Here is a 14,925-nt window from a genome sequence, read left to right as displayed (position 1 = left end):
ACCAGTCCATTAAAATCTGCCTTCCAAAAACCATATGGCGTTCCTTTCCTTCTGCGCCCTGCCGTGTGCCCTTACATCAGTTTACGACCTAATCAGTTTGTGAGGCCTAACTAATGCTCAAGATCAATTATTTTACAGGGTTCATTTTTTCTTTATTTTTCTCTTCTTCTGACAGATCAGAAGAACAAAAAATAAACAGTGATGTGAATCCTGCCTTGAAGGGATTCTCCAGGCATTCCTATATTGATGAACTATGCTCAGGATAGGTCATCATCATCAATATCAGATCGGTGGGGGTCCCACACACGGCACTCCTGCCGCCCATCTGTTTGCGGAGACGGCACGTGCACGGTCTCCTTATACACGTGATCAGTGTGGATAGTTCATCAATATCAGCCTGGAGAAGCCCTTTAATGAATTTTACTCCAGATTTATAATTGCATCTTTTTAAAAAAGTAAAAAAAAGTCACAATCTCACCCCAGTAGGGGAGTGGTATAAATAAAACTAGAGCAGCATTTGTAGACAAAAAGTGTCAGATGTGCCAAACTTAACAAACAATATTCAACATTTAATAAATTTGGCATAAAGTACTCCAGTACCAGACTCAACTTAAAAGATTACCCTCACAATAAATACTCCCTATGTGTCCCCCTCTTATTCTCTGCATCCATATTTATATTTATTGGTCTAAGGAATATAAGAACGTTTGTGTTCACCCTCCAGTTTATAGATCAAATAAAACATATCCAAGGTAAAAGAAGGCCTAAAACGCAAATTACGAAATAAATATATGGTAAGCTAATGGTAGAAACTTCTCAACACCCAAAATAGTGTCATTGCATAAAAATGGACATCCCCAAAATGTATTAGTGAAATGCATGTGTTCCTGAGTAGTATGTATTATCCAGGGACAGTGTCACCAAACATAGTCACCCTTGTTACAAAAGTAACTTCTAACTCAGTGAAAAAATATACAAGATCTCTTGGTCTGCCCATCTGCTCATGAAAATAAGACACAAGCTGTGCCAGTACCCTCACTGGGCTGAATCAAGCAATTCATCAAGATGGAAGCCAATGCTCACTTTGATGAATTTAAGGGAATCAAAGCCTATTTTGGGAAATTAGACTTCTAATCTAATAATAGAGGAAAAAATGAGAGTGTAAATTTCCCTTATCTAAAACGCCATTCTCTTTTTGTTTATGGCTTTACAAGGAAATTTCAATCAGCGCACAAAGGATCATTCATGGTGTAGCTATGTGAATTGGCCTAGGGTTGATCGCAACCCAATTCTGCCTTGTCCTACAATACTTTCCAGTGTATGCAGACATTAATGAAAGGTCAGGAGCAAGCAGTAAAGGGAGAAAGAGTCGAAAAGTGGAAACATATAAATATCAGTCATAGAGGAGCATGCCTCATTCTGTTCCCGTCCATGGTCCCAGCTGTGTCACTATCCAGCTGCAATGCTCAACTTCACAATCATTCCCAGCTAAACTTGGAACAATAACTGGAATCAGCCTCCCAAATATCAAATTATAGAAAACCGATGCCTGCTGCAGCGCTGAGGATCTGCTTCTTACTGTAGCCGCACATCCGGTCCTTCTCATGTGGCCAGAACTGACTCTTGATTTTATTGGGGATACAACAATTCCTTGAACCCTAAAAGAAATTATTGGATACATAGTAGTTTGTAAAGCAATTTTTCAAAGTTACATCTGTTGCATCTGAAAATGACTCTTGCAGCCAAACTGGAGGATATTGAGGCGACTCTGGAGCACCTGGTGATGGATATGTTTGTAAGTCGTCTTCATTTCTTCTGTGTATATGAGATTATTATGTGTGTAGTATGAGCCATTGGCTTTTAGGATGTAGTTTTCATGGTGAGTTATTCGTTTTCCTTGTTTAATCCTTGTGTAGAATTGTGCACTGATACTTATTTAGAGAAAATGGTGGTGTGTGGTCTACATGAGATGAGAACAATGATCAGCTTTATCATCTGTAGTAACGTCTATTATTTACATGATAAGATGACCAAATAATCTGTATATACACATGAAGGTATATGAAAGAACAATGGTATTAATATTTCAGTCATGCAGTATCTATTAGTTAAGGTATAGGCTTCATGCCCACGGCGGTGTCCATAATTTGGTCCTCACAAAACAGATTTGCAAAACGTCCACACCTTCCATGTGCATTCCATATTATTTTCACTCCCATCAATAGAAAGGGCTTTTCACATCCACAATATCAACCAGAATAGGACACGTACTATAATTTACAGAGCTGAAAAACCAATGAGTACATGTCCCCTAGAAATTAATGGGTTTATGTGCTATCCTCACAAAATGCTGATAGCATATGGATGAAAAATGCGGTCTTGTTCGTGAAGCTTTAGGTCTGGGCTGCACTGTGAGTCCTAGACTTAGGCTTCGACTTAGGCTTCGTTCACATCACCGTTCAGCCTATCCGTTCTACCACTCCTAGACTTAGGCTTCGTTCACATCACCGTTCAGCCTATCCGTTCTACCACTCTGTTTAGGAGAAGGCACATAACTGAGCCAAACGGAGCCTAAGGACCCCATAGACTATAATGAGGTTCGTTATGTTTCCGCTCAGAAGATGATTTTGAAGCGGAGACAAAAGTCCTGCATGCACAACTTTTGTCTCCGCTCCAAAATCATCTTCTGAGCGGAAACCTAACGGACCTCATTATAGTCTATAGCAGTGGTGGCGAACCTATGGCACGGGTGCCAGAGGCGGCACTCAGAGCCCTCTCTGTGGGCACCTGCACCCTGGAAAAAGTCTATGGTGTACCAATGTCTTAAAATTTTCCTGCCATTCATCAGCGCAGGGTGCACTATGAACAGCACAAGCAGTGCATTGAATGTAGGCAGGGTATTATAGCTAAATGATAAAATACATGGAAGATGGACTGTAGTATTCAAGTTAAATTGCTGTGTTGGCACTTTGCGATTAATAAGTGGGTTTTGGGTTGAAGTTTGGGCACTAGGTCTCTAAAAGGTTCGACATCACTGGTCTATGGGGTCCTTAGGCTCCGTTTGGCTCAGTTATGTGCCTTCTCCTAAACGTAGTGGTAGAACGGAAAGGCTGAACGGTGATGTGAACGAAGAGGTAACCCAATATGTTAGCACCTCACCCTTCTTTGGCATTGTCCTGGTTCTTTTGTTCAGAATTAGGAATTATCTCACAGTCCTGGTAATATCTGCAGCCCTTCCAGTCTGCAGTAGCCGTATGTACTGTGGCAGAACAACCTACCTCCTGCCATAGTCTGTCTAATTTGTGACACTGTAGGGGGTTGTATCAGAGCCACAGCACTAAATGATCATAGCATTATTCTCATATCAGATCATCCACTTCGGGGTGCAAAGATGGCCATACACCTTCAATAGCTGTCGGCCAAATGCTCGCCCTACATATCGGCAGATGCATGCATGTGTTTTTACTAGTGCAAAGAGATCTCTGGTGGCGCTTATCTTACATGAGAACAAAAGGATATTTAACGGGCCGTTTTTTCCCCCGACATCTGTCACCTGCACACGATGGATGGAGACATGTTCCCATCGAAATGGACGGGTTTATCTACGTTTAGTGTGGCTTCATGTTGTTTGGTGCCAACATATTCAGCAGGGCTGTACAGAGATGGTCATTCCTCCCAGAAGTTCCAGTTTCCAGCAAGCTCACAGTCCACAGAGACTGTACATCATACCTAACCAACAGGAAGCAAATGCTCAAACCCTAGCTAGGAGTATCTATGTATGCATATGCATAACTGGGCATAATTGGAAGCATAGTATACCTTTAATGAGTGTGCAAGACTGCATTTACTGTTTTAGCATCCCAACAAAATACAGCACATAATAAGTAATAAAACACAAAAAAAAAGTAAAGCGCAATGTTAGTATAATTATGCAATTATCAATGAGATTGGGTAGTTGCAGTCATATTGCTGTATAGGTGACATTCAGTGTCCTACCTCGAGTTATGAAAGGTAAGAATTCTGCAGCACTGCAGCACAAATGATTGACTTGTGTTTACAACCAGGCTTGTGTTACTGCAGATACTTCCAATATAAGCACCTATTACAATCCTGTTTGGCATTATATGGCTCAATAAGCTGAAATGCTGCATAGTAAGATGGGGAAAAATAGCATTACTTCAAGGTGTTGTCCCAAAAAATACCATTATGACATGACTGTGCTGGTGAGCCCCCAATTTTTTAATTAGAATGCTGTCTTAATGATAAGCCTTCATTGTACAACTTTGGAGTGTGTTGAATTAAAGGGGTTGTCCAGTCTAGGAGCTGACAAACTCAGAGCTCCAAATTCATGCCCTGTTAAAAATGGAAAAATAAAACTTTCACTTGTCCGCAGTTCCGCTGTGCCACTCCCCCTTTCCCCGCAGAACTAGAAGTGGCTTGGTTCCATGACCGCTGCAACCAGTCAGTGGCTTCAGCAGTGTCATGTTTGAATAAGACGTCACTAGCACGTCACTGAAAGTAACATGCCATTCAAGCACATGTGACTTTTGAGGCCAAAGCTGTGACATGGCCAAGCCAATTCCCAAACAAGAAGTGCCCAGGAACAGGGCAGTGGTGTGGGCATGTGGGGACCACAGACAGGTGACTTTTCTTTTTTTAATGGGGCACAAGTTAGGAGCATTGGGGAGTTGTTGGCTCCTAGTCTGGACAACCCCTTTAAGGGGTAGCTGTCAGCAGATTTGCACCTATGAAACGGGCTGACCTGTTGCAGGTAGAAATCTGATGACAGATGCCCTTTAAAGCGGTTTTGTCACAAAACATATTCTACATATTTAAGACCAGCACCTGGATGTGAATACACTTGTAATGTAACGAAATATTGTGTAGCGACACCTGCTGTTTGTCCTTTTCCTTTTTTTTTTTGTCTGTCTCACTGAGCTGGTCGAAAGTGCTCAGTTTAAGGGTCCATTCACACGTCTGTAAGTGCGGATCCGCAAGACACAGACACCTGCAATGTGCGATCTGCAATTTGCAGACTGCACATCACAGACACTATATAATAGAAAATGCCTTTTCTGGTCCGCAATTGTGGACAAGAATAGGACATGTTCTATTTTTTTCGGGAACGGAATTGCGGATCCCGAAAAAACGAATCCCGCAAAAACGGATGCGGATCCCGGAAATGCGGATTTGCATCTGTTCCAGCCACATTGAAAGTGAATTACGGACATGTGAATGGACCTTTTAATCTTCAACTGCTACCAGCCATACGTTCTGAAGCGGTGACCGTTACAGGGAGAGAGCTGCAGCAGAAAGGACACGCCCCTGATCTGCCAGGCTGAAGATAATCTAGCAGAGCAATAGGAGCAGTGAAGGTGGAGATCTCTGGACCATCTGAGGTTCAGGGCTGGTTCTAGCTTTGTTAGAAAGGTACTATATGTACTATGTGATGTCTGATTTTCATGGTTAAATCAATCATGGGATAACCCCTTGAATGAAGGCATTTTGCTATATTCTTATATTTGCAGAATGCCTTTGGTTTTATGTAGTTAGCACCTTCTGGTCCTGTGGGATATGGGTTTGACTATAAAATGCTGTCAGCAGTTGGGAAGGTGAACTTTCTCTTGTGTACTAGGACTCAGGAGGTTGCATTATCAGCAATTTACAAGGTACTTCTATAATTTTACCAGCAGTAGCAATTCAGATGAGAGAATTGTAGGTAAAGGGAGTTCCTCCAAACTCCCAGTTCTCCCGGAGTCTGTCTGTGTCACCTTGTTGTCCTTGTGGAGAAAGCGGTCATTGTGGCTACCTGCATTTCACAACAGCCCCTTTCCTCTTGCATACTCTCCCTTGTTACCAGAATCTCTAAAAAGGAGAAATTCTGGTAACATGCAGCAATATATACTGTATCATCCAATATGCAAAGATGAGATACAGTAGAGAAGTAATTCATGAGGTGCTGTTTCCATCCATGGGACATATACATGGAGTAGAGCCTGTTGCTTGGTAGATTAGTATGTGTGTCATGAGAACTGACAGTCTTATACAATTATATGGAAGTTATCTAAATCCAGCAGTGGACATTAGACAGCTGGTCTTCCAGTGCTCTGTAACGCACGTTTATTTCATTGTGATTTCCCCCAGGGAGAACAAAGGATTGGACATGTTGAAATCCAACAAATTCAATAGTTCTTTTCCCTGACAACAGGCATTAGACCTTCATCAGGCCCCACTGTAATTCAGAGTTGATGTCCAGCCTGATAGAGACCCTTAAAGGTACCCATGAGTCAAGAAAATCAGCAGTCTAGTAATATGTTGTTCTTTCTGATAAAGAGGACCTGTCACCAGTTTGCAGAAAAGTATAACTATATACATTCCTCAAATCCAGCTGCTCTTATAATTCTTATGGCGCTTCTTTGATATTTCTACCCCCCCCCCCATTATGGAAATAAGGCCCCATTAGTACTAGTACGTCACATGTCGGGACGGGGTTAATACTGGGTGGCATTTCACCTTGCTGCCAATCTGGCATGGTAATGGTTATCCAAGTGCTTGGTATCCTCCTGTGGTACGTCATTCCAAGCTCTTCCAACTTGGACCTATAGTTAGTTCAACCAAGGCTGGAACACCGTATTTCCTGAGAAAAAAAAGGCAGCAGGATTGGTTCTGTGATGCCGTGGACATAACAAAGGCTGATTAATGATCCCTCCATGAATACCAGATGGGAACGGCCATGGTAGCTAATAGCAGCACACACCATGATACATCCCTTACATAAAAATCACCAAACATCCCCCCCATCCCAATAGGTGGATTTATGCGACATCACGCCCCGCTCCACGGTCTGAGGGCCCCCGTCCAGTTAACGCTGGGCCTATTGTCCTACGAACCAGTATTCTACTGCTCCTACCTGCCACTCAAACGTGGAGCAACCAGCGAGTCTCTGCCCCATTTCAATATATGACAGTCCCTTATACCCCAGACCTGTATATCAAACTGCAGACCGCCTGGACCAACACTAATAGAAGCCCAATACAACACCACTATAAATATCCCAATGGGTGGATTGAATGTTGGCGGTACGCCTTGTCCCGCAGTCTGGGGGCACCTGTCCAGTCAACGCTGGGTCTATTACTACGGACCAGTGTTGTACTGTTCATGCATGCCACCCAGACGTGGAGCAACTAGCGAGCTCACGCCCCATCTCAATACACATGGGACAAATACACATGGGACAAATATGTACCCATCACCCACAAAATATACAAATGAAAGTTGAGATCAACATATCAATTCGGATACACCACCATGTGCCACAATATCCGTTACCTATACGTATATACAGACACCTAAATACACACACATACCCACACTAAACTTACGCACCCAAAAATACAACACACACACTAGACATAACTATACTCCAAGAATATCAACCACATTATCCACTACATATACACACACAAGAATACAGACACACACATATACCCATACTAAACTCATAAATACGTACACTAGTCTCATCCCCACCAGGATACCACATACAACATACACACCGGATGCAATTGTACCCCAAGGTTGTCAGCGCTTTGCAACTATTTCCCGCTAAACCAAACACCTTATCCCAAGCACTTTCATCCCATTCCAAAAAATACATATCCTATCCCAATCTTACATCCCATCCTAATCCTCTATTCAATCACCAAGATCAATTTTTACCCTGATCATCAACTTCATTATCTCCTATTTGACCATACTCCTGGTCTCACATTACCAAAACTTGATGTTCTAGAATGAAATAATCATTTCAATCAAGTAAAGAACAATCCACTCTCCAATTAACCCTAAATGATGGGCTGTACCCTAAATCAATTAATTAACTCAAAACGGGCCAGCCAATAAATTCTAGTCAGATGCCGCAAGTCCTCCACTTACTGATGAAGGGACCAAGTGTAGTCCCGAAACGCGTTTAAGGAGCACGGAGGATTTTTGCCAACGGAGCAGTGATAACAGACACCAACAAAAGCGCTCCCCCTGCTGCGTTACTATTTCTAAACCGGCCCGGCAGATCCCGATCACGTGACCAACACCAGGTCACGCTGACACCACATACCTAACTACAAGCGCGCGCGCCTAGAGACCACGAGGGACGCCGACAGCCGAGGAAGCTAACTGCAAGCAACAACTGGCCGGAGCACTGAAGGAAGACATCTCCACGTGGCGGGTAAGTGATCTCTGTACCCAAGACAGTGCGGGACGCCGCACCGAGGTCCAGAGCACCAATTCCCCCACAGGAACCATATATCTTTCCAGAAATACAAGACCTCACATTATATCTACTGCAATTTTGTTTTAAGCGCTACTTATGGGACAACATGTCACATACCTAATGTATAGTACCTCTCCACCATTTGAAATTTTTATTTTTAGCGCTACCTTGGGACCACCTGATGACGAACTATACTATATAAGACTACACATTTTTCCATTTTATCCCATTTTTCCATTTTTTATTTTTATTTTTTATATTTTTTTATCTCACACCATTATATATTTTTCACAAATACTGGGAAAGTTATCCCACCTATTTGAGCCAGCTACAAAAGGCTCTACCTCTTGTTCCCCACGGATTTATCCCAAGATCACCTAATATCAGCCACCCCCCATCTGGCACCCGTACCAAGTGTCCAGACCACCACACCCACCTCTTTTTCTAACAACACATTTACCCAATTTTAATATACCTAGTATTTTAACTAAATAAAGACCATTATATTTATCCCATTTATGAGTGTGCCTGCTACCTTTTTATTCTAAATCTTCTCTTTTTGACTGGGCGAGTCAAAACCAGCAGTTCAGCACCTCAGCCATTCTACTGAACAGTCGAGCCGCCTTAATCCCACCTATCACACCATGATACCTATTGATGGTCTTGTGTGTCTCAGGTCTTCTCCAGCCATCCTGCAAGCTCTGCTGCAGCTATCAATGACATATCATAGTGTTCAGTGCGGTACCATTAGCTACGATGGCCTTTCCCATGTGGTATTCGTGGCAGGAACATTGACCAGCCTACACTATGTCAAGGACATCATGGAACAGAGCCTTCTGCCTTCTTAAACTCAGGAGACGTGGTTGTTCCAACAAGATAACTCCTGCCCACACATTGCCTATGGAAAGGGAAAAGTACCTAGTTACTGTAGATAGGCGGCGCTGTCTCCACCCTTCCTCTCTAGGAGGAAGTAACCTAGACTGTCTGACTGCTGACAAGTGAACACCTCAGAGCAGTATAGGGCATTGTCACGAGCAACAAATCTGCCAGCCCTTTAGGAGACAGCGTTACTGGAAACCGAGTTCAGCAACCATAAGGAGGATTGCAGAGTATTCACCGGAGAAGGTAACTGCCTACACTAAGGCTACTTTCACACTTGCGGCACAGCGATCCGGCAAGCAGTTCCGTCAAATGTCAACTGATGGCATTTGTAAGACTGATCAGGATCCTTTTTTTCGGTCTGCGCATGCACATTCCGGTAATTTTAAATGCCGGATCCGGCACTAATACATTCCTATGGAAAAAAATGCCGGATCCGACGTTCAGGCAAGTGTTCAGTTTTTTTCGCCTGAGATAAAACCGTAGCATGCTGCAGTTTTATCTTTTACCTGATCAGTCAAAATGACTGAACTGAAGACATCCTGACGCATCCTGAACGGATTACTCTCTATTCAGAATGTATGGGAATATACCTGATCAGTTCTTTTCCGGCATTGAGCCCTTTTGACGGAACTCAATACCGGAAAAGAAAAACGCTAGTGTGAAAGTACCCTAAGGTTACTGACATCTCTGCATGTCGAAGGAGCAAGCTTTAGGTCTCCCAAAATAGCCAAACGATAGGAAGCCATGCCTGTTCAGAGACTGTATTCCATTGTGGATACTTCAGAGCTAATACAAACCTAAAGTGAGAAAGGTTAGTTGCACCCTTTGATCTGGTTGTACAGATTGCAAGAATGCCTCCATCTCTCATACACAATTATGGGAACTGCATACACCAACTGTGGAAATTGCATTTGCTGTACACAGTGCCTGTGTTGCTTATCCAGTGAAGACTTTACAACTAACCTGGTCTCATCATTGCCTCCTTCATCACTACTACACTGCAAAGTGTGGCATCAACCGGGACCCTGCTTTGCACTGTAAAACCTTCACCATCAAGGGCACCTCAACCGTCATCAGGAACTGGGACCCCAGAACTGGACTGTTATCTGAAGGAAAGAACCGGTGCGCTCTTCCCATCATTGCATGCCATCCCAGGGAGCTTCAGATCAATGAGTACTACAACAACCATCCGGTTACTCACATGCACTCCCCGGCAGCCTGGTCGCAGCACATTAGTGTAATTTATATGTCCAAACTGGTGACAGGTCCTCTTTAAGTAAGCACATTTCTCATATGATCTTAATGAGCTCTCAAAGTTAAGGCATATTTTGGCATAGTTCCTTAAGCATCTTTTGCCCTTGGTGTGTTATAGCTTGATGCCGGGGAAAACCATTCATTGACATAATTCTGCTGGAAGCATATATCAGCAATGAGTATAGTTCAATGCGTCTCAAGGTCAGATGTGTTACCACACAGCTCAGTTCTGGTGCATGCTATATATGCTCATAGTTTCTAAATGCCTGTCCTATGAGGCTCCATTTTGTGTAATATACCACAAGTAATGGCGACAAATCATTCTGCCTGCAGATCTGCTATCCATTACATGGAGTTAGTGCCAGCTGTAAAAAGTAGAGCGTGTCTGGTCACCTGCTGCCATACTGATAGCTCCTTCTCTCCAGTGTGGACAGGCAGGACAGAGCACGGCTTGCTTCCCCAGCATCCTTGTGATGATATATAAGTCCAAGCATCATCTGTGACATTCCTAATTAGTTGTACTCCGCTGTGCATTTCTGCGGAGTCTTTGTAGAGCAAGCATTCCCCCGGACAGTACATAAGGACTAGAATCAGATGTGAAAGAGAAACTCATCAGAAAATTACCTGTTTACATTTAAATGTTCAAATCAAGTTTTTATGTTAAACATTTTTAAAGACTTTTTATGGTATTTTTAATTTTCAATGTCACTATCTATGTTAAAAAAAATAGATACTAAAATCCTGCAGTTGATGCACTGGTCACTAAGCCTAATAATAAATATCTCTTCTTGGTCTGTACAAATCACTTGTCAGCAGTCATCTCTTTATCATCACAGGCAGGATTACAATGCTAGACATCACATATATGTTTGTATATATCCACCATTCACAATAGGTGATATTACAGCTTATCTACTCCCTTCTGACCTCTGCACAGATCATAGAGCATGCCTAGAAAACTCTCCCATAGAGTCCCCTCCAGACTACTGTGTGTGTAATGGTGGCTGCTGTAAAGCATATTTCTAAATGTGCCAGCAAGATGGCTGCCCCATAATCATGTTAAAAAAACTGAAGTAAAAAAAATCTATAACCAGAAAATAAAAGCAGATTAGAAAAAATAATACACTGTCTTGAAAAAGTATTCAACAGACTTTTAAAAAAAATATATATTAATAAAACTGTTGTTTAGAAATAGAAAACAGAAAATTGTCCTGTGCGTATGTACTCAACCCCTTTATTAGGAAGCCCATAAAATGCTCTGGTGCAACAAATTACCTTCAGAAGTCACATAATTAGTATAATGATGTCCACCTTTGTGCATCGAAATGTCACATGATCTGTCATATATACACACCTTTTTTGAAAGGCCCTGGAGGCTGCAACACCTAAGCAAGATACATCACTAACTAAACACTGCCATGAAGACCAAGGAACTCTCCAAACAAGTAAGGGACAATGTTGTCGAGAAGTACAAGTCAGGGTTAGGTTATAAAAAATATCCAAATTTTTGATGATCCCCAGGAGCACCATCAAATCTATCATAACCTAATGGAAAGAACATGGCACAACAGCAAACCTGCCAAGAGACGGCCGCCCACCAAAACTCACGGACCGGGCAAGGAGGGCATTAATCAGAGAGGCAGCACAGAGACCTAAGGTAACCCTAAAGGAGCTGCAGAGTTCCACAGCAGAGACTGGAGTATCTGTACATAGGACGACAATAACTCGTACGCTCTATAGAGTTGGGCTTTATGGCAGAGTGGCCAGAAGAAACTCATTACTTTCAGCTAAAAACAAAAACGCACGTTGTGAGTTTGCGAAAAGCCTGTACAATCTGTGCGTGATCTGAGGCTAGGACGGAGGTTCACCTTCCAGCAGGACAATGACCACAAACACACTGCTAAAGCAAGACTTGAGTGGTTTAAAGGGAAACATGTAAATGTGTTGGAATGGCCTAGTCAAAGCCCAGATCTCAATCTGATGGAGTCTGTGGTCAGACCTAAAGATTGCTGTTCACAAGCGCAAACCATCCAACTTGAAGGAGCTGGAGCAGTTTTGCAAGGAGAAATGGGCAACAATCCCAGTGGTAAGATGTGGCAAGCTCATAGAGACGTATCCAAAATGGCTGAGCTGTGATTACTGCAATAGGTGGCTCTACTAAGTATTGACTTAAGGGGGTGAAAAGTTATGCACATTGACTTTTTCTGTTATTTTGTCCTATTTGCTTCACAATAAAAAAAAAACATCTTCGAAGTTGTGGGCATGTTCTATAAATTAAATGATGCAAATCCTCAAACAATCCATGTTAATTCCAGGTTGTGAGGCACCAAAACATGAAGCAAGTCCCCCCGATGAATACTTTTACAAGGCACTGTATGTCACTGTCTGGTTTTAACTGGCTGAAAAAGATTATACGCTACCCATTCCCTTTGTATATCAAATAGAACCATGTTTTATGTATCACACAATAATAACATAGAGGAATTGTACTGAATACGTGAATGCAAACTAACAAATTCAAAACATCCATGGAGGCAAAAGAATCTCTATTTCATAATGTGATCACTTTTTAGGTCACTTATTTAAAAATGGCTTATTAAAAGAATAGCTTTGCCAGTGCTTCAGTGATCACTATTTTCCGGGATGGTTGACAGTAGCAGTAGTTATATTATAGGCTTTAAACAAAAATGTATAGTATGGAAGCATTTCCTCCTCAATATTTTAAATCTGAAATTTGCCACTGTGACATCAGTGAAGAAAACTGAAGCATTAAAATACCGTCTATAAAAACACAAATGTAGCACTTTCATGTGGGAAGTAGATTGCCGTTTTCCATGAATATGCTGCCATTTTTTTCATCCATGGTGTGGGTTCCTGGAGAACCACTATTAGCATATATGAACATTTTTGGGTATCTGACATATCCTTCAAAAGGTTTTTTTCAACAAGGCAACCTGAAATATTCAGTTGATCAGAATAGATCTGGCAGCTTGAGTAATGCAGAATTATGTGGTGGACCTTCAGTTGACTTGGCTGGGCGAAGTCATCCCTGAGAAAGATACTTCAGACGTGCTTTGGAGGGTGCAGTGGCAGGAACTACATAGATATATGGACAATTCAGGTGGGTATATATAATTTAAATATTGATTTTGTAAGAATGAGACTGTTTTTGTAAGATGGAGTACATGTATTAGCTTTAATGTGGTGCACTTCTTTTTTCCTCCTGCTTCCCCCCAACACTCATTATTGTTACTATGTTTTTAAATGTCCTTTGTGCTTTTTGTATTTGTGGCGCTATTACAGCCAGTACTTTAGTATATTTTTCTATTCAATAACTATATTGTTATTTCTTGCAATTGAGTAGTAGTGTTTATGATGTTTTTATTTGGTTGACATATTCATGAGAACCGTGTCATGTGTTTAATTACATGAGTGTCTATATATATATATATAGGTATTGTTTTTTTTGGTTAATGTAGGTTTGGTCACGGCTGTGTCACGGTCTGGTTGTTGTGCGCTAATAATAAAGTTTACATGTGATAAGTTAATAAAACATATTTTGTGACATTGTTTTCATATAATCAATCCAATTACCAATTTCCCATTGACTAAGAATGTAGTAACAGTAATATATGCAACAAAATACACAAATATTCATTTACAAATTTTACAACAATTTCTAGTACAATATGCTGTGATAGAAGCACCAAAGAAAATGTTTTACAATGGCTCCATGGTAGAAAATTTGCTAAAGTGGCAAGGTCGCTTACAACTTTGTGTGTTACTTCATGTCATCGTGTGGTTTGAGCCATCAACAGATAAAGCAAATGAAAAAGCAAAAAGCAATTTCAAGATCTCGGTGAAGGTGCGAGTTGGATTGTGCTAGTCCACTAGTACATATGGAAACAATCCAGAGTTTTTGTATCTGTGGTATGTGTGACATGAGGACATTGTATGTGGACTTTGAAGGTTTTCTCAGGCCTTCTATATAACATCTGGCATTAATCGGGAGTAGTAAAATGGCTGGCAGACAAAATATGGATGTTGTTTGGATGATGCAAATTTTCCTTTAAGTGGAAGCTAAATAAACAGAGGCAATCAGTGCCTATAATAAAAAGCATCATAATGAAAAGCAGGCTAGGGCACGGGGGTGATTGCACAAAGCGGAACATAGCCAGTGGTCACTGTCAAGCATCATGTACAGAAGTGCTGGAACGCTTTGAAAGCAGGGGTGGGAAGCAATTACAGAAGACACTAAGGTCTTTGTACAGGCGGAAAGATATTTTGCTAAATATTTTTTAGACTTTGTACTTTTATAACCTGTAGATTATGTAACAAATGTGTGGTTCTGTGTAACGTATAAAACCACACAGTTTTTTCCCCTGTTGTAACATCTTGTGTGTTCTGTAATTTGTGACCACATAATTGGACCACCAGTGTCCACAGGGAAGTCTGTGGCTCCCAAAACCTATTTATTCACTGTTATAGGTTTTAAAGTCTCTCAAATGTTTGTGTCTTTC

The 14,925-nt window shown here is 41.6% G+C and overlaps 1 protein-coding gene across 1 annotated transcript in view; it reads left to right on the top strand.

The window, feature by feature from the left end:
- Positions 1 to 1,455: 1,455 nt before the first annotated feature.
- The window catches only part of FRMD4A (FERM domain containing 4A), a 307,366-nt gene continuing 293,896 nt past the window's right edge, over positions 1,456 to 14,925 (top strand). The window contains exon 1 of the mRNA XM_044280099.1: positions 1,456 to 1,795. Within this exon, the coding sequence (XP_044136034.1) occupies positions 1,730 to 1,795 (66 nt within the window). The 5' untranslated portion in view covers positions 1,456 to 1,729. The remainder of the gene's footprint in view (positions 1,796 to 14,925) is intronic.

This window comes from Bufo gargarizans, chromosome 2 (genome assembly GCF_014858855.1).
Source record: "Bufo gargarizans isolate SCDJY-AF-19 chromosome 2, ASM1485885v1, whole genome shotgun sequence".
In the NCBI taxonomy this organism is placed as follows: Eukaryota; Metazoa; Chordata; class Amphibia; order Anura; family Bufonidae; genus Bufo; species Bufo gargarizans.
This window is presented reverse-complemented; position numbering and strand designations above follow the sequence as displayed.